We start from the raw sequence: 24,874 nt of genomic DNA, 5'->3' as shown, positions 1-24,874 counted from the left end.
ATACAACATGAAATGAATGCTTCTGTTAACCTAAATTGATTTTTTTTTAGACATTTAGTGAATGTTGGGCCTCTTCTGCCCTCTAGCTTGCATCAACCGTACTTGCTCCTTCTGTCAATGTTGACACATCCTGGATTCAAATACAGAGGTGTAGCCTACAAACATCCACAAACATACATTTCCACAGACCCATTTATGAACTAAGCTATAGCCTGAATGTGTTACAGATAGTTCTGCCTTTAATGGCCATATTGGAATTAAAAAGGAATCAATTTGAACATTGGCTCATTTTACCCTATTCCTTGTCATTCAGGCTACTGATTTTCAGCACATTCTACTTTTTGGTCACACTTAGCATTAAGACTTTAATATAAAGTAAACGAAGTAGACATAGGCTAGTGGTATTTGTGCAGGCTAAGTTAAAAGAAAGCCGTAAAGATTATTGGCATACATAAGAATATACATGAATGAGTATAGGCTAGTCCCAAATATCTGCTAATTGTGAACAGTCCATTTAATTATGTAGGTCTTCTTGAGAAGTAAGGATGGGTGCAGTTTTGCCTCTTTGATGTGATTAAATCACACAGGCCTACTTTATAAAGGAGGACTTTGATACACTAGACCTTTATTTTGACAAAATACTTCCCGTGAAACGGAAGTATCCCAGAGTTCATAACAAGTGCTCCGGTGACTTCGGAATGTAAACTGCTACTTAGCCAGTTAACAAGATTCAGTACAACCAGAGCCCGTTCTCTGGTACAACTCTTTGCCTGCTCAGGCGCGCTATTCATTTTTTGTCGGCGGCGTTAACGTTACATCTGAAATTATTTAAACACAATAAGGCTATCAGTAAAATTGCGTAATGGCTCATTACCAGTACATTTATGGTCGCGTCTTCATCATAAGTGGCATCAGTAGCAAGTGCTAACTAGGCAGGCTAGCTAATGTTATCTGTCGTATTTCCCTACTGTCTATGGTATTTTCTGCCACTGTGGCAAGGGACCATTGAACGTGGCTAGGTAGGTAGGCGATGTTAGCAAACAACGAGTTAAAGAGGATGGGTTTCCGTGTTTGTGGACGGTATCATTTTTAAAAACGAATATACATATTTAGCACACATTTGGATATACACTGATTTCGAATGTTGTTTGCATAATTTATCCAAATAACGTTACAATATTGTTGACACGGTTTTCCTGATTGGAGTGCTAACGAGAGCAAGTTGTGATAACGTTAACGTTAGTTTGCACACGAAGCTAGGTTAACGATAGCTTCTAGCTAGGTAGCGCCCGGTCCAGAGATCATAACAAACCTGGATGAACTTGCTAGTTTACGTTGATTGATATTGACTGCCCTGTTAATGTGATATATTCTTTTTACGCTACTTTTCAGGATCATTCCAGGGTCATATTGCTCTTTTAATTTGAATTTATCTTTACAGTTCACTTATAATTATCCTAGCTGGTAACAGGTAACGATTAACATTTGTATAACTTTGGCACTGCTGTTTGGATTAGCTTTGGTAACGTTAACGTTAAATTACTAAACGCAATATGGATGACTTCAGCTCAATCAGCCTGCTATCATTGGCAATGTTAGTGGGGTGTTATGTTGCCGGAACTATTCCTTTGGCTGTGAATTTTTCTGAGGTGAGTATCTTAATGTAAGGCAACGTTATTAGGTCTTGTCAGAAAACATTACTGTATGCAAGTGCCAATAAACTAACGTGAACATCCTGCATTTCGGGTTTGAGAGCCAGTTGGCTAACGTTAACATACAGGCTAACGTTACAGTGTGAAATTCTACATTCTAGAGTAAAATACAAGAAACGTTAACAAGCAGCATGTCTGATTCGCCACTCTCAAATGAACTGGTCAGTTTTTACCTGAACGGTTAAGGTGAACGTTTCACCAAAAAGCTTTGTGGGTGATGGCAAATAGCACCCATTTGGTAGCGGACCACCTGATTCATGTCATGCCATTGGTGTTGGGCAGTTTAGTTGCTCATGCTCGAGGCTGTTAATCCAGCAAACGAAGAAGCACACTTGGGACCACTTTTGATAAACTGTTTTCAATCTTAGCATAATTTACCAAGTCCTGCATAGTTGTAGTGGAAAGTAACTATGCAGGACGTGGTGATTAGTTGTGTTAAGATTGAAAGCAGTTTACCTAAAGTGGTCCCGTGTGTGCTTCTTCAAGAGCCAGTGATGTTGATTCTGCATTGGCACAGTTTTGTGCACTGCCTAATAGATTTGGACCAAATATTAACATGGACTTTGTGAAGTAAATAGGCCTACTTATTTGTCCCTCAGGAAAAATTGAAGCTAGTGACAGTCCTGGGAGCAGGACTGTTATGTGGAACTGCACTTGCTGTCATCATCCCAGAGGGAGTCCACGCACTATACGAAGAAGTTCTGGAGGGTGAGTTTATAGACAAATCGTGCAGTTACACTATGGATAATGGCACACTTGAATTATGCAATCATATCCTTTTCCCATTATAAGAGTAACTAATACTAGCCACAAGCTTAGTTGCGTTGCCTACATTGCTATTTAAATGTGAGGTATATGAGAGGTGAAGGATACATCTGAACAGCTTGTGAAGAGCACAATAATAAGGAGTTCTCCTTTTCTTCGCCTAAAAGGAAAACTGGTAATTTTTCACGTAGATCTCTGTTTATCGAAGTCACTGAGTACAGTCTGTACGCAAAATGATAAGAAGCTAGATCAGCCAGGCAGCTACAGTGCTCTGGGGGCATGATTTAAAAAATGTCATATTGAAAAGTTCTTCTTAAGAAGGCATGTTTTTTTCTTTATTGAATTTTATTATAGTACTGTAGTTCCTGCTTAAAGGTGACTTTTCTTGAGGCCTCCTGATAATTGTAAACTAGTAATTAATAATTCGGATGACCTTCTCTTCCTGCTTCTAGCTGGGCATCATGGACATGCGGAACTAGAGTCAGGGGTGTCAGAGCCCAAGGTGGCAGCGGAACCAGTTGCAGGTTCTCACAGTGAACATGGGCATGAACACCTTCATGCCTACATTGGAGTCTCCCTGGTCCTGGGCTTTGTCTTTATGCTGCTGGTGGACCAGATTGGTTCCTCGCACATGCATAGCGGTGATGGTAAGTTTGTTCAACACAACCTTTGAACTCTCAACCTTTGCCTTTAAAGTCAATTCTGAGGATAATGCCCTAGCTTCAGTGACCGGGCCTTTGATTGATCAGTTCATCTGAAAGTGCTTTTGTTGTTTCCAGATCCTGAATCGGCGAGAGTAGCTAGCTCAAAAATCACCACAACCCTGGGTCTTGTAGTCCATGCTGCAGGTAGGTTGAGAACTGGAGTTTTCTAGTTGACACAGTGCTTTGTGTTCCCCAGAAGCTTTTGCTTCTCAGTATAGCTGTAGTACAGACATCTGAAATAAGATAAGAACACAATGGCATAGTGTTGCACGGTGTATCGATACTAAAAAGGTATCACAATGCCTTCACGCAAAAAACGATACGATTTCCGACGTTTTTAGAATCGATACTTTATTAAAATAATAACCTTCTGTGTCTGTGTGAACTGCTGCTCTCACTGCTCCTTGCACGCATCTAGGCAAGTGGGCGTGTCAAGCAGGCAGCTCTGAGTGAGTGTGCGCGCAGCAACGTAAACATAGTTCTTTGCCGACAGTCCTCGGCCTGGTGAATAAAACAAAAGGTGATGTGAAATCTGGAACTATTTCGGATACATCGCGAATAGTGAAGGCAAGCCATCAGGTACACAGAGGCCCGTTTGTAAAATATGTTTGAAAGTCATTTAAAAGCAGTAGGCTACGCATGGAACTTGGCTAAACACCTCGCAGACATATCCTAACATTTTTAAAGAGTTCAAAGAACGACAGGTTAAATATGCTATAGAAAACACAACTACATGGTTAGTGCCAAGTTCTTCTCTTCTATTCTGTTTTAGTCTAGCCTAAGTGAAACGAGTATGGTTCTCTGGGATAAAGCGAACCTTCCTTCATCAATGAATTTTGACGAGACATAACGAGCTGTAATCATTTTGACGAGACATAACGAGCTATAATCATAGGGTGCTAACGTGATGAAAGCGCAATGTTCACGCCAGAATAACATTACCAACACTACCAAACAATCTATTTCATGTTCGGTCAGTACTACTGGTAATATTAGGCATGGCATGTAAACTGCAATTTGTTCAGTAATTATTGCCCAGATGTAGGATAGGCTACCCGAAATGCGCCAATTAAAGCCCACAGCATATATTACCACCGCGTGTTGAGTCCTAATAATAATAGCGGCTTATTGTTACGTGGTAGCAAATCATGTTATCAAAGAAATAGACGTAATGTAGGAATGCACACAGATATATTGCAACAGGTAATGGTGTAGGCCTATCTGACGAAGACCTGAGTGGTTGGAACGTCGTACTTGTAAACTGGGCGCAAAGAAGACTATACTCACATTTTTCCCTTTGCAACTGTCAAAGAAATCCCATGAACACGGGAAGGCCTAGGGTAGCCTATTCATGGGTTTCATCAGGTCCCTTTCCGCAGGTGTATAAAATCAAGCACCTTGATTATCAATGCAGACTGCATGGTGCTTGATTAATACACCTGTGGAAAGGGACTTGATGAAACCCATCAATACTGTACATCAGATGGCCTAAAGATTAGGCCCCTCTGCATAGCATTTAGTGATTTGCATGCAGTAATTTCAACACTGACCTTGATCTAGCCTAGTTTGGCTATTTAAAGCTACTTTATTGCTAAAACACAACACAATGTAAATGAACTATAACAAACAATAAAGGACTTAATCACACAAAGTAGGCCTACTATTTTACTGACTATAAAAAAATAATAATTATGTAGGAATTTTAGAAGTTTAGAACCCAGAATTGACCTGCACACTACAAAAGTGCACCGAATTCAACACAAATGACTCAATACACTTGGAGGAGGTATGAGTCCTTTCTTTTCCAGATATCTTAGGATTTCGCCGTAGTATCGAGGTGTCGTATCGAAGTCATACTTTTGGTATTGTGACAACACTACAATGGCATAATGAGTCCTTCAGCAAGACTGTACTACTTGCTTACTACTTTGTTTGTTTGTTTGTTTGTTTGTTGGATTCAGCTGATGGTGTAGCTCTGGGTGCTGCTGCCTCCACATCTCAGACCAGTGTTCAGCTCATTGTGTTTGTGGCCATCATGCTGCACAAGGTAGCCACATACATCTTGCTGTCAGTTTATTACATGCTGCACAAGGTAGCCACATACATCTTGCTGTCAGTTTATTACATGCTGCACACGGTAACCACATACATCTTACTGTCAGTTTATTGCATTTTACACTTCCCTCATTTTTTTCCCTATATAGTGGTAAATAGCTGTGGGGAATGCACTATGAAAAGTTTTGTGTGATCAACTCCACGTGGTGGTCTGTGTACTCGAGTTTTGAGGAGTACCTTAACCAGTTTAGTATTTTGATGATGTATTCACATAACCAGCTGTGAGATTTGCAATAACATGATTTACTTTTACGTGTCACAGTTAGCTTCTTAATCATTTCTAGTCAGTTGGCATTAAGTTGTCGTTAAGTGGATTCCCTCCTGTTTCCTGTGACAGGCTCCGGCTGCGTTTGGCCTGGTCTCCTTCCTGATGCACGCAGGCCTAGAAAGGAATCGCATTCGCAAGCACCTGCTGGTGTTTGCCTTGGCAGCACCGGCCCTGTCCATGCTCACGTTTCTGGGCCTCAGCCAGGTACAGCTCTCTCCTCTTCCTCTTTCTCCTCCTCCTCCTCCCCCCTCATCTTCCTCATCATTACCCTGTCTTTTCTGTTAGGCTGCTGGTTCAACAAAATCTCTTTTTTTATTTCTCCCATCCAGAGCAGTAAGGAGGCCTTGTCAGATGTTAATGCCACTGGTGTAGCCATGCTCTTCTCCGCTGGAACCTTCCTCTATGTGGCCACTGTGCATGTCCTGCCAGAGGTGGGTGGCACTGGCCACAGCCACGGGCCCAGTGCGGGCAACAACGGGAAGGGACTGAGTAAAGTGGAGGTCGGTGCCCTGGTGCTCGGATGCCTCATTCCCTTGGTGCTGTCCATTGGACATCAGCACTAGATGGGGCCGTCGGAAAAGCCAGGCAGCGGACGGACAGATGGATTGGTGGATGGATGGATGGATGGATGTAATGGTGTGGAGAAGAGGAGAAGAAAAAGACTGAGTTTTAGTGTTTCAGGCCATACACACTTCTCATGTTGCCATTTCTGGGCCCCATGAATGGCTAAGATGGTGTTCCTGGAATCAGGTCACTGTACCGGAACCGAGTAAAGGTGACAGACAGCATGGGAAGGGCTGGAGGGAGAGGGACTGAGGTTCCAATCACGGTACTGACCCACCTGGGTACCCACCAGATACCATACCACGATGTCAACCTTCCCTCCGAAGAGCTCCTCCCTCCCGTACATGACATGTGAACATGCTGTGTGGTGGAATGCTGACGTGTTCCATTTCATCTTTCTTTCTTAGGCCTTTTCCCCCCTGTGTAAACGGGGCTTTGTAGTTGGACTTTGTAAAGTATGTCATTGGGTATTTGGAAATGTTGCATCAGAGATAAGTCAACGAACTCGACAAGTCAAGTGTTAAAACGGAAGGGCAGTGAGCAATCAAGGAGCCAATGTGGGTCCAAGTGTCGCATCATGTTTGCATTATTGAACTATCTCACGTCTTGCTTTTAACATTTTAAGCTTTTTCTTTTGCCTTGCACCTTCATTCATTTTAGTCACTGGATCAAACATTACAAAATAAACAAGTGCAGGGATCCCAAGGAATTTGGTTGATTTCACAGTAATAATGTCTAAACCTAGACAGATTATTGTCTTGGTGTGTGAATGGGCTGTTCACATGGTCTGACAGTCTTAAGCACTTCAAATGCTAACTGAAGGTTAACTACCCCACATTGTAGATGTATGTAGCAACCAGTCTGTTGAGAAATTACACAACAGACACCTAAGACCACATTTGGCACACAGAATAGTTACACATAAATTGGGAATTTCTCATGCATCTGTTGTAAGTACCGTCTCGAGCATTAAAGATTGGCCCAAAAACACACATTAATATTTAAATACAATTTGATTTAAACTTTTGATGCAAAACAAGACCAGTGTGCTAATGTAAGATGGAAGATTCAATGCAGAGATTATGCCTGGTGATGTTCTCCAAGCAAACTGTCATATCTATTGTCTGATAATACCCTCTCTGAAAGGCCTCTCCAGTTTCGTTGTAGATCACTTTGGCAGAAATGGTTGTTCTCATTAAAGTTAAATTTGCTCACATTGAGTGGCTGACAAATTATGTGCTCAGCACCACCCGGCTGAAGTAGACTAGTAGATCAACCGACCTACTGTGTCTGTAATCTGTTCATAGACACTTCTCAACATGTTTTATATGTGTTCAGAACCTCTACAAACAACACAAAAATCAGACTATATCCACAAGTGACTGCCATTACCCACAGACTTGCACCCTGTTTCCCAGAGCTTATTTCAGTTTTCCTCATCTGTCCTAAAGTTGCTGTAAGCTATGTTAGCTGTTCTTGCTAACATAGGCCAGCCAGACCAGATCTCCCTACCATGTGCTGAGCACACTCAAAATAACAAGCAGGCAGGAATACCCATCCAGACAAGTTTTCCGGTTATTTAATACATTTTAATTGTTCTGATTATTGCTTTCTTTTTTTCTCTTCTCAGAGTATCCATTTTAATGATGGCCATCATGTGAAGATGGCTTGTATGTTGTTTAACAACTTTCAGGTGAACCATATAATATGTATTTGTCAAATGGAAGGTAGGCAAAGTTCTCCTTTGCTCACTGGTTGGGTTCTATGTGTCTGCAGACCTCTGAGTACAGCAAGGGCAAAGCAGTTGTGTATATATGTAATATCTTATACTGTACAAACAAGCGGTGTGTTTTATTCACGAGACCAGGTGCTCACCATTGGAGACCAGAACCACTCACACTCTTATTCTTAGATGGTGAGGAAGAGAAAAAAAAATGAAGTGCTATATCTTAAATTGTGTGTAACATTTTGTCAGTCACAGACATAACCAATGTGTTACGTTTTCTTTCTGAGGTGTGAATAGTGGTGTAATCCACTTCTAAACAAAACTCACTGTGTATCCACAAAGACACACCGACAAATTGGGCTTTCAGGTGAGGGTGTGCCTATTGAGTGTACTGAGGGTGTGCGTATTGGACACTGATGTTGTAAAGGATACCAAATGGGTTATTCCCACAACACTGCAACCATACAGTATGTTTTGGAGTTGTCCTCTGGACAGCCTTGGCTATGTAGCCCCACCGCCTGGCTCTTGGAGGGAACAGCACAGCCTCCTCTGTAATGACTGTAGAGGGAGGGAATCACTCACCTGTATGTAGAATTGGGGTCAGGAAAAAGGTGATGGGATCACAAATCAGCTGAGTGCTTTGTGTATACCATACCTGTAGATAATCTATATTTTCAAAAGTTTTTTTTTTTTTTTAAAGAAAAATAAGTTGTGTGTTTTAAAGGGAATTGCCCTCATTTGGTGACTGAATGATGGTGGTGAGGAACAGGTTTGGCTTACTGTCATGCCAACAGCGTTATGTGATCATTCCACAGGGAGTCTGCCTTATTTCTTTATCTTGATTGTGCAACTTCAGCTGAAAAACTATGTGTTGATGATAATGAATAAAGTTTTTTAAGGTTCTGTAAGGAACATACTAGTCATTTTTTGTGTGTTTTTTTTTAAATACCTTATTCTACCTCCTACTGTTTTTGTTTTTCCCATAAAGCATAGCATGCTTTTTCATCTTTCTGTTTTGAAAGTAAGTCGGCCTTAGCCACTGATTATGGTTGCAACCAACCCAACATGCAGTCGTTCATTATTATGACTGACACTGTGAAGAGATGACTGCGCTGTCTTCTGGTGTTTTGTCCTTTATCTTTGTGTGTTATTAAAGATAAATCCACCAGGCCCAGTTAAGTGGTCCCAAGAGTTTAATCCCAGATGTAAGCATACCATTGCCATTGCAGACCATCTGGAAAAAAAGACTGGACTCGTCTAGTGTAAGAAGTGTTTCACACGCCATCAGTGTGATAACCATGAAATATCGTCTGGACCACCATGTGTGCACTTACGTAGGAAGTGATGTCAGCACATTAAGCTGAATGTGGGATTAGTTCGAGAATGTGAGGACTGCTCTTTCACATGTGTGTCTGGACTTCAAGCCTGCAATATCAGAGCTTTTGAGTTTAAAGCGATCCCCACAGCTTGAAGTGCAGTAATCTCAGTGATGGCGTTTTACTGGCAGTGTGCATCACTGAGAGGTATTGACCTCTCAGATTTAGAAACTCTACAAAAGCCTCTATTACATCCTGACCCAGCTCATCTTTCTCTCTCTCTCTCTCTCTCCATATCCCTGCTTTATTTCCACCTACCCTTCCGCCAGCTGATGTAGTTATTGGCAGCCACATTATTCCACCTCACTGAGTTATTGGTGGATTTTTCTGTTTGTGTTTTTGTACGTCCGCGTTGTGTGTGTGTGTGTGTGTTTACATGTGAATGTGTGTGTGTGTACACCGATGTGTGCATTTCTATTTTTACTTCATTGATATTTTGCTCCGTCACCACCCACCCCACCCCTGGCTCAGACTGGGGACCATGTTCTCCTCTTCCTCCAAAGCCTCACTTGCCTCCCCCTGGAGTTCCATGGAGCAGACCGACACGGACGTGCTGGACATCAGCACCAAGGTGCAGCTGTATGGGGTGTTGTGGAAGAGGCCGTTCGGACGTCCCTCTGCCAAGTGGTCTCGCAGGTACGTACGGGAGTCTCCATGTCATACGAATGGAGTATAGAGTAGTTAGTACAGATCTGACGTATGCATATCTTTGGGTCTGATAAGGTGTGTGTTTATTTTTGCTAAGTTCAACCATAACATTGAAGGCTCAAGGAAAGAAGCGTGCAATGCAGGGTTTGACAATGTATATGGTGAATACTGATATTTGCCAGACAATCGTCTTGTGAGCTGACCATGTTTACACTTTTTTATTAGTAAACAAACAATAGGTATTTTTGAAAATAGCATTGTTTTTGTCATGACAGGGCTTAAATATGTTTTTGATGGTGCAACATACATTTGTGTTAACAGTTTAATGACAATAAAAAAATGGTCAATTTTGTATTGAGGTGTGTATGGCAGTTGTGGATTATCGTTTTATTGTTGCATATACTTTGCTATACAGCGAAATTCTTATGCCACAGTTGCAGTAGTGCAAGGATAAAAGGGGTAAATAAACACAGGGGGGCAGTGGGGGGGGGGGGGGGGGGGGGCATAAATAAGGGGAGTTGAAGCCTTGAGTGAACTTCTGTTTTGACTGGTCCATTTCAGGGTAAATCAAACTGTGGCTTAGATACGTATTGAGCTTACTGTTAACTGTCATCTGATCTTGCATCTTACAGTTAAAGGACTTGAAGAACTATGATCTTTTTTTTATCAACTTATGATCAGTTTATTTTTTGTACAACTTGTGTGCAGAATTTTACCACTTCTTCAAGAAAAAGAAAAGTCAATACTTTCACTATACCATCTTGGCAAACAACACAATTACCTTGTACTGTATGAAAAGCAGAGTACACAGTGCTCTACATGTGTAGCTATATAATAAGTTATGATAACAGAGCTGACTGTGCCAGTCTTTTCAGTTCAATATATGAGGATAAATGTAACATCTTCTCAGGTTTTTCATGATCAAGGACAGCTTCCTGCTGTACTATGCTGAAAATGAAAAAAGGAACTTCGAGACAAACAAATACTTCAACATCCATCCCAAAGTAAGAGCTTCTATATCTTCTGTCCTTCAACCCATCAGTTAAATGTCTGTCTGATTTAGAGTGCACAGTGGTAACGAGGAGCCCCATGCTGATGGTGTCAGTATATTTGACCCATATCCCATAATTAATCAAACCCAATTGCATTTGGACAAATGCACTCAGTTGGCCATTGTAGCTATCCCAGTAATTAATGAGTTCATTCATCTGGCTGTGACTCTGTCTCTCGTTCTGTCTCCTGATGCTTCACCAAGGGAGTGATTCCACTAGGAGGATGTGTAGTAACCGGAAGGGAAGACCAGGGAATGCCTTTTGCCTTGGTGATTAACCATGAGGATTTCACGGTGAGATGTTTGGGTTTTACTCTGAGCCTTTTTGTCCACTTTATTTTTATAAAGTTTAGCACAAAATGGTGTGAATAACTCTGGTTCAGTGTATTGCTTGTGAGTAGAATCTACAGTCCTGAGACAGTGGTGTTGTTTTCCACAGGGTAACATCGTCCTGGCGGCAGAGTCTGAGGCCGAGCAGAACCAGTGGCTGGAGATGCTGCAGGAGTCTGGCAAAGTGTAAGTGGCTCAGCAACCATTCACCTCTAAGAGCACTACCAGTACAGAAATAGCACCATCTATATTATTATGTGCAGATACTGGCAAGCCATCCTATTACATGCAGATACTGCCAAAATAACTTACTAATGGCTCACTTAAAATACCATTACACAACAAAGACATTTAGACGACAGAACTGACCTGACCATTATAGTGTTGTTTATGAATTCACAGACACCGCGGCTGTCAAATGTGTGCCAGTCACTTTGACACAATAATGTCTGACTTCTTTATGCTTTGTTGAAGGATTCTGTTTTGTACCCTTTGTGTGTTGCTTTTGAATGGGTAACTCAACGTTCTTTCTTTGGTTCCATTATTTCACAAAGTATTGCCCTTTTCTCCTCCCCTGCAGTACCTGGAAGAATGCCCAGCTGGGTGAAGCCATGATTGAGAGTCTGGAGGCCCAAGGGCTCCAGCTGGCCAAGGAGAAACAAGAGTACTTGGGTAAGAGGGGGTACAGGTGGGGTGAACAGGGGCAGACACGTCGATAGAGATGTGTAGTAGTTGTGCAGAATAATAACTATTTTTGTATATTGGATGTCTCACTCAGATAAACTAATGGAGGAGACAGAAGAACTTAGCCTGCAAAGGGAGCAGAAGGAGGTGAGTCATGCCTTGGCATCATGTGGGCAGCAGTGTCTACTCAGCTCACAGCAAACACACAGAGATATAAACATGCATTAGCAGTATATACTGTAAGACCCTCTGGATTAGAGGATCTCTTAAATACCTAGATATGTAAACACACAGACATTTGTCCATTTACTACAATTTGTCCTGTTGCTCCACAGTGTCTTATGGGTATAATGATATTGTGTGTTTGCATGTTAATGCTATTTTGAAAGTTATTTTATTTGATAAGATTATTTATTTATATCCATGACAGTGAATGTTTCAGTGTTTGTGTATATGAGGACTTCAGACAGTAATGGATGTATGTATATGCACTTATTAATGGATGAATGTATATGCACTTATATTTACTGTATCTCTTTCTGTGTTTCTGTTTGCCACAGGAGCTTGAGCGACTAAACCAGGTTCTAGAAGAGGAGAAGCAGAAGTTTGAAGAGGTTGTGCTAGAACTGAGAGCCGAGCAAGAACAGATCAAATTGTAAGATTGCAGAACTTAAAGTGAAGTACACACTACTCAGTATCACGGACATTATTATTATTATTATTATTATTATTATTATTATTATTATTATTATTATTATTATTATTATTATTATTAATTATGTATGATGTGACCACATAATGTATTTTGTAACTTTGTATTAAAAACCTGGGAATGAAAACAGTTTTCCGGGACAGTCTCTGACTGTCTCCTGTGTCACCAACATATATGCATCATGTCCATAATTATCAGTAAGCCCACAACCTCATAAAGTAGGTTTTACCTTTGCTTGATGCTGGCACCTTATTTTGCCATGTGTTGGCAGGGACTTGGATGGAACAGCACAGTCCCTGAAGGGAGTAGAGAGTGAGAAGGAAGAACTCCATAGTCTGAGCACTCTCCTGCAACAGTCCCTTGAGGTAGAGTAACAGGGGAACCATATCGTCTGGGTCTGTGGGTTCAGGTTGTGTTGTGTTGTGATGTGCTGTGCAGTGCAGTGTTGTGTTGTCAAGTCAAGTCAAGTCAGATTTATTTGTATAGAGCATTTAACATGCACAGAGTACAACCCAAAGCGCTCCACATATAAGACATTGTCACTGACACATACACTAACAAAGACAATAGTGTCACAACAAAGTGTTGTGTTGTATTGTGTTGTGTTGTGCAGTGTTGTGTGTTGTGAAGGAATGCACACCCAAACAGAGGTGCTGACTAAGGTCTACTCTAATGAGGGTGGCTACTCATTTTTTATTTATAACACTACACAGCAAACAACTGGGGGTTATGACGAGGAGCATAAATCCCTGTCAAGTCAAGTCAAGTTTATTATATAGCACATTTATACACAGGGGTCATTCAATGTGCTTTACTTTAACAAAAGCAAAGATTAATAGTGAATGAAATTATAAATGGGCAATAGTTAAAGAATAGTTTAAAAGGTACTGTGAAATAACCCTGTATGTCCCTCAGGAACTGTCCCTGGAGAAACAGCGCACTCTGGAGCTCCTGCAGAAGCAAGAGGCTGGAGAGGAGGAGAAAGGGGGGAAGCCAGAAAATGAGGCCCAGAACGCCTCACCAGAGCCTGGGGGGGAGGACACGGGAGGGCTCCCCGAACACACAAGCCAGCTCCAGGCCAACCTGTGCCTGATCGAGGAGCAGATGAAAAGCCTGCAGAAAGAGAAGGAGCAAGCAGAGGACAGGTGATTGGCTCTGAGGGAACAAAAAGAACATATTCTAACCTTGTGAGAAGTTATTGATCTGTTTTTAAGTTTGTAGTCAGATTAAATCATTGTGCTTTAAGTTTGTAGTCAGATTAGATCATTGTGCTTAATATCTGCACACTGTACTTTGTACTGAAAATGCATTTGTGTATTACAATCTTGTGCATGTTATATTGTATAATGGACACAGATTCTGCAGAGATATTCTATAGATCTATGCGAGTCACATGATGATGTGTTGGCATGCAGGGATGTACTGTAGTGTGTCCTGGGGCTGACTAAGTGCTAATGGAGTTTAGCAATGGGGAGTACTAAAGTGGAAATGGACATTGATTCTAAAGCATGCATACTCATCGACTAGACACCAGCGAGCATTGAGAAGCACTGGTTGAATTGATGGGGTTATATGAATGACCTCTGGGAGCGAGTTGGGCCCAGCCATATTACAGGGCAGCTTATCAACTCTTTGTCTAGGTCCCTATAAGTATAGTATAGTATAAGTATATATACTTTTTTGATCCCGTGAGGGAAATTTGGTCTCTGCATTTAACCCAATCAGTGAATTAGTGAAACACAAACAGCACATAGTGAACACACAGTGAGGTGAAGCACACACTAATCCCGGCGCAGTGAGCTGCCTGCTACAATGGCAGCGCTCGGGGAGCAGTGAGGGGTTAGGTGCCTTGCTCTAGGACACTTCAGCCGCAGCCCACTGGTCGGGGCTCGAACCGGCAACCCTCCGGTTACAAGTCCAGAGTGCTAACTAGTGGGCCACGGCTGCCCCAGCTTTATATAACAGCAACTATATAGCATCAGTTAAACTCCAGACAATGGATAAACCAGCTCTTACTGAAATAGCACTGTATTATAAAGAGTAAGGCATTTATATTTTGAAAATCCTATTTGAGCAGTTACATTTTTCCATGATGAAGTTAAAAAAAAAAAAAACATCTATTGTTGAAGTCTTTCCCATTTTGTGCTTGATAATTAATCTCTGTTGACATTACCTTGCTTTAAGACTAAACAGCTGGCATCTTACAATCATTATGCCATGTGGTACTGTTGGAATATATTGAACAAACTGAAAAAGGCTGTGGAATCAGCCACTTTATACGAAGGCTATAATAATCTTTTCCTCTTCGTGCATGTTGTTTGTGTGCGTATGACTGATATCTGCTGCCCCCTGCAGGCTAAAGGAGAACGAGCAACGTGCCTCAGTGCTGCAGGAGGAAAGCGAGTACTACTCGACTCAGGCGCGGACACTGCAGCAGTCTTTGGCGCAGCTCACTGCAGACAAGCAGCAGACAGAGGCCGAGCTGAAGGTGAAACTCTACAACATTTAACTGTACAACTATACTGTACTGCACACTGAACAACCTAAACCTGTTAAACAAACGCTGCACAAACCACAAGGACCAAAATAACAGCCACAAACATCAGACTCATTTAGCCTACGGGAGGTTTGATCCATTTTGCTTGTAGGTCCATTTTTGGTAATGTTAGTTCAGTGAAGTACAACAGTTCTTATGATGAGGTATTCTGCTTTTGCCTACAACAGATTTTACCAGTCCTACAAATAGACTTCAGCAAGGAATTAAATAGCAAAAAGAAGATCCATGATTTAGCACGGGACTCATTTTCCTTTTGCCCTCGAGTTGATCCCTAATGAAGTCAATGTAAGCAGTGGAGTAGATGTGGAACCGGTGCACTACCTCCCTCACTACTCCTCCCTCTGTTTGCCTCTGTTTTGGTGGAGCTCAGGTGGAGATCGAGTCTCGCGTGGAGCTGGAGAGCAGGCTGAAGCTGGCCGAGGAGGCGCTGCAGAGGCTGGAGCAGGGCCTGGGCTCCCTGGAGGCCACGCACGAGCGCAACGAGAGGATGCGAGGAGATGTCAGCCATCTGAAGAGTGAGTAAAGCCCAACCAGGAACCGCCACGCTCCAGTGCACTCTTTTATGCTCACACACACGCACAAACACACATGCACACACACACACACACAAACACACACATATGCACACACGCACACACACATATGCACACATGCACAAACACACATATGCACACACACACACACACACACACACACACACATATGCACACACACAGACACATGCACAAACACACATATGCACACACACACACACATACACACACATGTGCACACACACAGACACATGCACAAACACACACACACACACACACACACACACACAGACACACACATGCACGCACACGCATCCTCCTACTGTATACATACACTTAACAAAGGCATCCCACTGCTCTTGTTTCTAATTCGAGGTTATGGCTGATGCTGAGTGTCCCTGAGGCATTAATAATTATATAGTAGATGCTGGGCTATTTTAAGAACTTAATGTGTTGCAGTAGCCATGCAGTTATATTGAGCTATGGGGGGACAGGATATGGCTGAAGGTCCAGTTTTATGTGCGATCATCAGAGTGTCCATAGTTTGTCCATTAATATTTGTATATATGACTAGGATGTTATGTGCATTTAAGACATATAATTTGAATCCAGTGTTATAAATGAATGTACCCTATGCTTTATATTACACTAGGTTATATTGTTACTGTAAGTAAAAAGTGTGTGTTGGTCATTTACTTTCAGAGTTTTTTGAGGAGTGCATCTGTGCAGCAGAAATAGAGGCCAAGCTGCCGTCCATCATGAAGAACGCAGTGTATCTCCACAGAGCTGCTGCTCGCCGCATCAAGAGCTGTCGTGTGCAGAGGAGAGCCTCCAGACAACACTGGCGTGAGTCAACATCTGATTCATCAGGAAACACACACACATACACACACACACAAACACAAACACACGCAAACACACTCACACACATAAAACAATTCTCTCTCACACACGCACACACATACACCCACACACACTCACACACATACACAAATTCATACACACAAACACACTCAGATATTTGCATACACACATGCACAGGCTCACCCTACACGCAAATTCTTACAAACTGCACTGGCATGAAAACACACCCGAAGGCCTATCCAGATGCACTCATGCATTCACATGGTCACAAACATGCATTCATTCACAGTGAGCAATCTCGTAGTCACTAAAATACAGAAATGAAAAAATAACAATTTATCACCTTTTGTTTGGCATTTACATGTCTGTAAATATGTGTTTTTGTATGTGTATAAAGGCCAGACTCTTCATGGGTGACTGCTTTGCACAGATATTAGGCTTTACACTCCTTGGCAATGGCCATACTTAATGTGTGTCAAATGTGCAGCTGTGGCCTCCAGGCTTGTCAGATGGCAAGTATCAAAACCATATTTACCACAGTTGTTTTATAAAGGCTCTTTCAGCTTGTAGTAAAACCATTGCACTGAAAGCTGCATCCTCAGCGATATGATTATCAAAAGTCGTGGATTAAAAATTCATTTAAAAATCTCTAAGGGAATCTTTCACATAAGTAGACTTTTTCCAGGAATCCCGCTACATCAGATTAGATAAATGTGTACTCCTAGATTGGTTTATTAATCTTGTGAAAAAATATTGATACATTTCCTTTCCGTCTTTTCTATGTGTGGTCTGTAGTGAAGCACTCCCAGTCATTTGTCCATTCATCGGACCAGAGCCCAAGTATGGAGGACCTGCGAGAGACTGCCCGCCGACTCACCTCCGACAGCTGCTTCAGACAGAAGGTCTACCAGATCATAGCTCGCCAAGACTCTTAAATCTGAGGACTCACTCATAGGAGGAGACAGAAAGAGAGAGAGAGAGAGAGAGAGAGAGGCAGGGAGATAAACAGTGGCTTATCTCCACTGATACTTGACTCTGGTGATGACTGGTGTGGTTTGATTTGAGTGGTATGGCTAGACTCCCTCTATCCATCAGATCCAAGAATGTAAGGAATATATTCAATAGAATGTGATAGCTAACAACTGAACTATGGATCTGGATTAAGATATAGTGGCTATAATGCACAGTGAATTCCACAATGACGGGGAGATATATTCATTTTTGACCCTTAGAAATATTTGTATTAATTGTTTACCTTTTCAAATTAAAACAAATAATCTTGAAAGCACCCGATGCTCAAAACAACTAGACTGTCAAATAACAGTCTCTGAAATAATTCTCATTTATTTTTCTAGAACCCTGCTTGATTCAGAATGTGGATTGAAGTCATGGAGACATCAAAGCTGTACAAAAATATCTAGCTTTATAACAAAAATCCTATTTGGAGACCTATGATTTAATTGTTTTGAGTGACTTCTCCTTATAGACACCAGACAGACACAACATTACCTCATGAAAGACAAGTCTCTTTATTTTGTTCGGCACTGTATATTAATATACTGTTCAGCATGTTCTACAAAATTGCATTTAAGTGTCGGTGCTGACTGAAATGGCAGCTTACCCTGCATATTCTTGGTTGTGAACTTTCCCTGTTCTCTAATATGTTGCTAAGGGCCTGGTAGATGGTCAATTTTATGGCGAAATCAGTATGGATTTTACAATATTCTCCTGTTGAAAACTCTTAGTGTTAAAGATTAAACTGAAGGTATGACGGTGTGGTGATTTCTATTGTCATTGTACTGATTAACTTTTTCTCTAAGTGTTATTAAAGCTTTAGTCTAAACCACTCTGTACTTGATTACTGAAAAACAAGAGCGTTGTTCAGTGAGAATATTAATCAGGGAGGACTTTCTGGGATCAGTGGATGGTCATCTGTGCCACCTGTTGTCTTGTATCTGCAGGGGAGAGAGAGAGAGAGAGAGAGAGAGAGAGAGAGAGAATGGATGATTCAGTCATAAGGGGCTCACAGTTTATGTGCAATCATCAGTGCATGAGCTAGCCCAGCCAACTAGACGAAAACAGTGCTCTTGACACTTGAATTGATTCCTGGCTGTAATTCAGGACAGTTTGCACAAACACTAACCTTGCTTTACCTGTCCTGTCTGATAGAAAGTGTTGTGTAATAATCCCCACGCACAACCAGCCACCAGCATTACTGGGCTTAAGCAAAAATAATTCGGCTGGGCTCAAATGTGTGTTTAGTCTGTTGGATATTTTTATTCCAACTCACTCTCTCTCTCTCTCTCCCTCTCTGTGTGTGTGTGTGTGTGTGTGTGTGTGTGTGTCCTGGTCTAATCACTGGCCATAAAAAACCTGAGCACAGATGGATGCATGAGTTGGCACGGTGCATGCTAAACCAACCCTGGGTCGTGGTCTAATGTCCAGGAATGTGCAGATAGCACCGCCATGTCTCCCTCATCAGGAATCGGTCTAGGTTACGCCGCCATATAGTGAGTGCCTCAGCAAGCAGGCGTGCAGGATGAGATGGCAGTTTCTTGTTGCCGTGAAAACGAACCCCACCATTACTGTTACAGTGCGAGGTCCACAGAAACCCCTGACTGTGCCCCCCCCCCCCCCCTTCCTCTGGCAGCCTCCACATTCCCTGGCTCACACACAGCACCATCCTCGTCCCTTATTACCATGGCAACTGTGACATGAGAAAGCACAACCCTGCCACACATACACACCAACACACCCACAGACTGTTTTTTTCCTTCCCTCTTTTTCCATTTAATCTGGAGATTTGAGGATTTGCATCCATCCTGTCTTTCGATAAATGCCAGTTGGCTATCACAGTGAGAGTGCTGAGGGGTTTATATATGGGTGAGGTGGGGGGTTGTGATGTTAGACAGTATCAGCTGCTCATCTGTTTGATGTACTTACATGGAGTAAAGAAAAAAAGCTTCTGGTCTTGTATATAAAGTTGTAGCCAGAAATGTTTGTGTTTGTCATTCATTCACAATGTGCGTACATGCATCTCTATTTTCAGTGGGGGAAAAAGACAGTGGTAAAAGCAGATCTAAAATGATAACTACCATGAGTACATACCCAGCTGAAGCAGGGGGCTGTCTGTGATGTGATGTGTTGCTGTTGAGACATCCAGCACTCTGAACCGCATGGGCAATGCTATCTCAGCAGCTCCATAGTGCTGATAGGACTCCTTGCGATGTCACTTTCAAAGGCTGCCTTGTCAGCTGTTTACAACATCACTGTTACATAGGCTCTCAGTCTGAACCCTTGTTTTGTTTTGTTTTGTTTTTTTTACTTTAAGACCCCCCCCCCCCCCCCCCCCGTCCTGCCTTTACTGACACAGGAACACAAGCTTTAATCAAAAGCCAGTTCGGTTGTCATGGTGTCTGGTTTCCAAGTCAACAATCCTCTTTTTTATTTTCAGCACGTCTCCAAGTTGAGCAGTGGCTTTATGCCGAGCTTTAAAGGAAAAAGAAAAAAAATAGTCCTTTTCCCAAACAAATCCAGTGACGAACAAATGAGTCAGTCCTCTAAACAGCAACCAGCCAAATCCATCAAAAATAGGGGAATACATTTGTCTTTTTACAAGATGAAGATATCCCACTGGTGGAAAATAAATACATGAATTGTGATCTCTTAGGACATGTCCAGCAAAGGTTTGGCGATGATGAGGCTTGCATGAAGGCTTGAGCTACAATAAGACCACTTCCAGCAACAGAGCAGTGGAAAGTCAATGTTTGACTGCAGGGTTGTTCACTTTTCACATTTTTCATCCAGACTGGCTTTGAATTGGGCCTCCAGGGCCATTTTGTCAAATGTGCGCATATTGGTTTCCTCCCGCACTTTGTCCCGCACGTGAAACGAGGCTCGTGCCACTGATCGAGCGCTTTCCAGGATGGCACGCTTCTCTTTAAAGATCTGCTCGCTCTTCTCCAGCTTCCTCTCGATGGACTGCAGGAGTTCCAGGCGCCTCTGCCGCTCCTCCTCCTCCACCCGCTGGCGGTTCAGTCTCTGGAGCTTCTCTTTTTCCTGGCGGGTCTGGACGGCGCGCTGAGCCTTCTCCTTCACCCGCTCCTCCGCCACCAGGGCCGCCTGCTGTGCCCGCTTCTCCGTCTCGCGCACGCGCGCCTGCAGCTGCTGTTTCTGCTGCCGCTCCTTCCGCTCGGCGGCCCTCCGCGCCTTCTGGATCTGCTGCTCCTCGCGCTTCGCCTTCTCCTTCAGCTCCCTCTCGCGCCTCTCCACCATCTGCTCGTAGTTCTCCAGCGAGCGGCTCAGCTTCTCCTCAGCCTGCCGGCGGGCCTCCTCGCGCTCCTCCTCCTCGCGCCGGGCGATCTCCTGGATGAGGGCGGCATGCCGCCGCCGTTCGGCGCGGTTCAGGCCCCGCCGCTCTTCCTGCACCTGGTGCTCGCGCTCCTGCCTCTTGAGCTCAGCGATGGTTAGCTTCTCCTTGAGCAGGAGCTGCTCCTGCTCCAAAATGGCGGCACGCTCCTCCTCCAGAGCGCGCAGGTTCTGCTCCTGCAGCGCCTTCTTCTGCTTCTCCTCGCGCGCCACCTGCTGTAGCCGCTGGAGCCGGGTGCGCTCCTGCTGCTCAGCCTGCTCGCGCCAGCGCTCCTCGCTCTCCTCCGCCAGCCGAAGCTTGGCGGCGGCCGCGTCGCGCTCCTGCTGGCTGAGGCGCCGCTGGCGCGTTGACACCTGGGACTGCCACGCCCGCTGGCACTGCAGCATGGCACGCTGCTTCTCCCGCTCCTCGCGCTCGCGTCTCAACTCGTCCAGGCGCCGCTCGCTGTCCCACTGCAGGTGAGCCACGTACCGCGTCTGGCTCATGATGTCCTCCTCCTGGTACCTGGCGAGCATCAGCGCAGCGATCTTGCGGTCGCGCTCGGGCACCGCTTTCAAGCCCCTGCGCTTCACCTCCTTGACGATGCGCTCCACCTTCTGGGTGGTCTGGGGAGAGTGGCTCAGGTCTCCTAGGCTCAAGCTGCGGCCCATCAGGGAGTTGAAGGTGGCTAGCGTACGTGCTCGAGGGCTGGAGGACTTGCCCCAGTGATCCCGTGGGCTGTCCCAGCTGTATGAGGAAGAGGCTCCTGACTCTGACGAGCCGCACGTGGTTGTGGTGATAGTGGTGGCAGTGGTAGAGTTGCACACTGCCTCTCGTCTTCTCTGCAAGGATTCCAGGGAGTGGCTTCTACCAGGTCCTTTAGATCGAGATAGGTGGTGTCCATTGTGCTGGGTGAAGGGACCACCACACGTGCCATTAGCAGCTGGGCTTTGTGCTGCAGACTTTGAGACAACGGGCGCCAGAGATGATGTTCTAGGCAAGGAGGTAGGTTTGGGAGTTGACCTTGGAAAAGTGTTTGAAGACTTGGGTGTGCTACCAGAGGTCTTTTTGGAGACCACGCCTGTAGATGACTGCTGTGTTTTTCCACCAGACACAGCACTTGCTTTTACAGTGGGCTCAGCTTTAGAGATGGGCTTGTTTGGCTTAGCAGGGTTTAGGCCTTTCGAGGCAGACATGGTGATCTTTGGGCTAAGTTTTGTGGACTGATCGGAGCATGTTGTAAAAGATTTACTGGATGAGCTTGAACTGGAGGGGATTGTTTTATCCAACTGACCTGAGCCTGACAGAGGTGTTTTGGATGTCAGTCCTGAACTGACTGGGGTGTTCGTGGATGGCATTCCAGAATTCGCAATGGAATTTTGGGGGGTTGTGTTGGAGCTTAAAGAGTTGCTTTTAGCAGACTGAGTGCCGTTGACTGTGCTCTCAGGCTTCTTGTCCGTGTTGCTGCTGCTGCTGTTTAGAGTTGCCTGCAAGATGCGTCTCTTCTCCTCCCTGATGATTCGCTCTCGTTCCTCCCTGCACTGCCGAAGTTTTGCGTGCCGCTCCTTCTCGTACACCTCAAACATCCCAGTGGCCACACGCATGGAGCGTCCCGGTGCCTCGCGGGCAAAGTCGGACAGCGGTCGAGCCAGAAGCTCCACGGGCTTGACCCCACACCGCGCACACGCCTCCAGCGAGTGAGGGCTTGTCAGCACGTAACGGCTCCCCTCCGCCACCGGTGAGTCAAAGTTAAAGAGGTCCAGGTGTAGCTTCGTCTCCGGCTCTGCGCTCGGCTGCTGGTTCTCCTCTGGACCAGTTTCTGGCTCCGGCAGGGACGGAGTGGCTGGGCCTGAGTCGCTCTTCGATGATCCTGGGACCGCCGAGCCATTCTCTTCTGGAATTCTGGGAACATCAGCCTCGGCAGAGGGGGTCGCAATGTGTGGGTCACTGGTCTTACAGGGATCTTCTGGTTCCAGAGGATCAACCATGGTTTCCTGAGTGGAAATTGCGGTGGACAGAACATAAGAGAGGGATTAATAGAGTCGCCTATGATGCACTGGGACACGTGGATGAGGAAAGAACAGACTGATGTGTAATGGCCGGTCCAGATCTTATTAATGATAAAATCTATCCACATCTTGAGCATAGGCCTGCATGTAGGCTATATTTTACGCTTTCTGATTATGCATGTCCTTTCTCCCTCTGTGCAATTACATAAGCAGGAGCTGGAAAAACAACCAATAGAAAATTATGTTTTACGGTCAGTTACTACGACGGACACATTTTTTGCCATTTATGTCATTCAAGTTCAGTCTAATTCATCACACATCATTCGGAGGCAACCCACATAGCACCTGTGGTCCAGCCTATGCGTGCTTGCTTTACATAGGCTACATAGCATCCAACCAATCTTGTTTATACAAGCTTTTCGCTAGGCCAGTTCAGTCATATGGAAGATTTGATTAATCCACAACCAAATCTGCAATCTTACATTCTGTTTTACAATCGACACTCGTATTTTCTTAGTGTTGTTTACATTAATCATATTTAGGCTACTCCTATCATATCAATTACCTAAAATAAACGAATAAATAGGCCCTTGACGAAACAGCTGATACCACATTTCCTCACCTATAGCCTATAAGAAAGCGCTCACAGAACCCTTTCAAGTGTAGCCCTTTGCTACTTTCATGGTGACACGTAAGCTGCTCCTCTGAAAACAACCTCCAAATGGTTCTGTCTAAATCACAAACAACCAACTGACCTTCCAAATCGCCGAATATTTTCAGAATCGATGCTTTGTTCGAAGTCAGTAGGTATATTGCCTTCTGTTCCCCGCATAATATCAGGTTACAGAGGGAAAGCTTCTGTAGACAATTCGTACAAATCGGTCATAATTGCCCAACGCGACGCAGCACAGACGGTCCACTTCTCCTGCGGTTTGTCAAAACAGCCCTTGGTCGCTTATAAACTGCTGGCTCGATAGGCTACTGCATGTGGCCTTAATCGGTGTGACTGCGGTCTTTCATTTAATTTTCCTCCAGCAAGGGGAATGCTGTCGCTTCAGTCTCCACCTGCTGTTGGACGCTAGCATCCCTGATTCTCAAGCATCCAAGCCCCGCCTCCATGTGATGTGACAGTAGCCTACAGTAGACTATGCTAAAAAAATCAGTCACTTTCCCCTTTGTCCGGCCTTTTACACATATTTACGCCACGAATATAACTTATATCTGCCCTCAGATTCACACGCATAACGTCACACTGTAAAGAGAAACATTCCATAGCCCGTGCCATGAGAACAATAAGGGGCTGACATCAGGTTTGGATAGAATGTTGAATGTTGATTACCCTTATGACTCATTTTATCCTCTCAGAAATGTCTTTGTTAGTTAGATTGTTTTGTTATTGTCATATGCATTCGCCTTTTCAATTAATTCAGTTAGTTATATTGAAAAAAAATAAAAAAAATATTTAGGCTATTGGTAGCCTAAATGTCAGTTTCGGTCCCTTTACCGTAGGACCATGAACCTTCGCGGTGTTGGCTCCTGTGTGAGGGACATTAATGAGCAGGAAATAATCGAATACCTTGCATTCATTTATTTTAAAAGATTTAATTGCGACAGCGGTAGTCTCAATGGCGGTGAGGTGAATTGGCCTTTGATTGCCTACATTTTCTCAGAACTGGTAATGAATTAAAGAAACCACTAGGATGTGCTAAATGCATAGTTTTTAGCTGTGGATGGTACAATTTCCTCACACTTTTTCTTGCAGCCTAACCCAGTAGCCATAGCCTAAACCCACTTGATTCATCTTGGATGCCTGATATGCTTGGCTTTGTCTTGAGAAAGTTTCTATCACTTATTTGTGTTGTTCCCTTATAGGGACTATAAGGGAACTATACTTTGTGCATTAGGCCA

The 24,874-nt window shown here is 43.8% G+C and overlaps 3 protein-coding genes across 4 annotated transcripts; 2 read left to right on the top strand and 1 right to left on the bottom strand.

The window, feature by feature from the left end:
- Positions 1–685: 685 nt before the first annotated feature.
- slc39a9 (solute carrier family 39 member 9) lies at positions 686–8,766 on the top strand. The gene is made up of 7 exons (XM_042072618.1): positions 686–1,649; positions 2,312–2,420; positions 2,930–3,124; positions 3,257–3,325; positions 5,143–5,228; positions 5,634–5,768; positions 5,894–8,766. Exons 1-7 carry the CDS (start codon positions 1,554–1,556, stop codon positions 6,125–6,127), a joined length of 924 nt encoding a protein of 307 aa, XP_041928552.1. The 5' UTR covers positions 686–1,553; the 3' UTR covers positions 6,128–8,766.
- A 945-nt stretch (positions 8,767–9,711) lies between these two features.
- plekhd1 (pleckstrin homology domain containing, family D (with coiled-coil domains) member 1) lies at positions 9,712–18,025 on the top strand. 2 transcript variants are annotated; one of them, XM_042072269.1, is made up of 14 exons: positions 9,712–9,866; positions 10,789–10,882; positions 11,134–11,223; positions 11,369–11,445; positions 11,840–11,931; positions 12,038–12,090; positions 12,504–12,598; positions 12,927–13,020; positions 13,571–13,800; positions 15,011–15,143; positions 15,583–15,727; positions 16,448–16,591; positions 17,405–17,511; positions 17,965–18,025. In XM_042072269.1, exons 1-14 carry the CDS (start codon positions 9,712–9,714, stop codon positions 17,974–17,976), a joined length of 1,521 nt encoding a protein of 506 aa, XP_041928203.1. In that variant the 3' UTR covers positions 17,977–18,025. The 2 variants fall into 2 exon arrangements, with proteins under 2 accessions (XP_041928203.1, XP_041928201.1); XM_042072267.1 differs by having other exon boundaries at positions 17,405–18,025.
- Positions 18,026–18,114: 89 nt separating this feature from the next.
- ccdc177 (coiled-coil domain containing 177) lies at positions 18,115–24,151 on the bottom strand. The gene is made up of 3 exons (XM_042072266.1): positions 23,722–24,151; positions 19,718–22,951; positions 18,115–18,564 (listed from the first exon to the last, which is right to left on the bottom strand). Exon 2 carries the CDS (start codon positions 22,943–22,945, stop codon positions 20,393–20,395), a length of 2,553 nt encoding a protein of 850 aa, XP_041928200.1. The 5' UTR covers positions 22,946–22,951; positions 23,722–24,151; the 3' UTR covers positions 18,115–18,564; positions 19,718–20,392.
- Between the last annotated feature and the right edge of the window lie 723 nt (positions 24,152–24,874).

This window comes from Alosa sapidissima, chromosome 19 (genome assembly GCF_018492685.1).
Source record: "Alosa sapidissima isolate fAloSap1 chromosome 19, fAloSap1.pri, whole genome shotgun sequence".
Classification (NCBI taxonomy): Eukaryota; Metazoa; Chordata; class Actinopteri; order Clupeiformes; family Clupeidae; genus Alosa; species Alosa sapidissima.
Note: the sequence above shows the minus strand (reverse complement) of the source record. Positions and strands in the feature narration are given on the sequence as shown.

What these genes read in the sequence shown, in the direction of transcription:
- slc39a9 (XM_042072618.1), top strand. Translation starts at nt 1,554, where the DNA reads ATGGATGACTTCAGCTCAATCAGCCTGCTATCATTGGCAATGTTAGTG. An exon ending in TGGCTGTGAATTTTTCTGAG is followed by an intron (nt 1,650 to 2,311) that starts GTGAGTATCTTA and finishes TTTGTCCCTCAG; the next exon opens with GAAAAATTGAAGCTAGTGAC. An exon ending in GCACATGCATAGCGGTGATG is followed by an intron (nt 3,125 to 3,256) that starts GTAAGTTTGTTC and finishes TGTTGTTTCCAG; the next exon opens with ATCCTGAATCGGCGAGAGTA.
- plekhd1 (XM_042072267.1), top strand. Translation starts at nt 9,712, where the DNA reads ATGTTCTCCTCTTCCTCCAAAGCCTCACTTGCCTCCCCCTGGAGTTCC. An exon ending in TTAACCATGAGGATTTCACG is followed by an intron (nt 11,224 to 11,368) that starts GTGAGATGTTTG and finishes TGTTTTCCACAG; the next exon opens with GGTAACATCGTCCTGGCGGC. An exon ending in AGCCTCCAGACAACACTGGC is followed by an intron (nt 16,592 to 17,404) that starts GTGAGTCAACAT and finishes TGTGGTCTGTAG; the next exon opens with TGAAGCACTCCCAGTCATTT.
- ccdc177 (XM_042072266.1), bottom strand. Translation starts at nt 22,945, where the DNA reads ATGGTTGATCCTCTGGAACCAGAAGATCCCTGTAAGACCAGTGACCCA.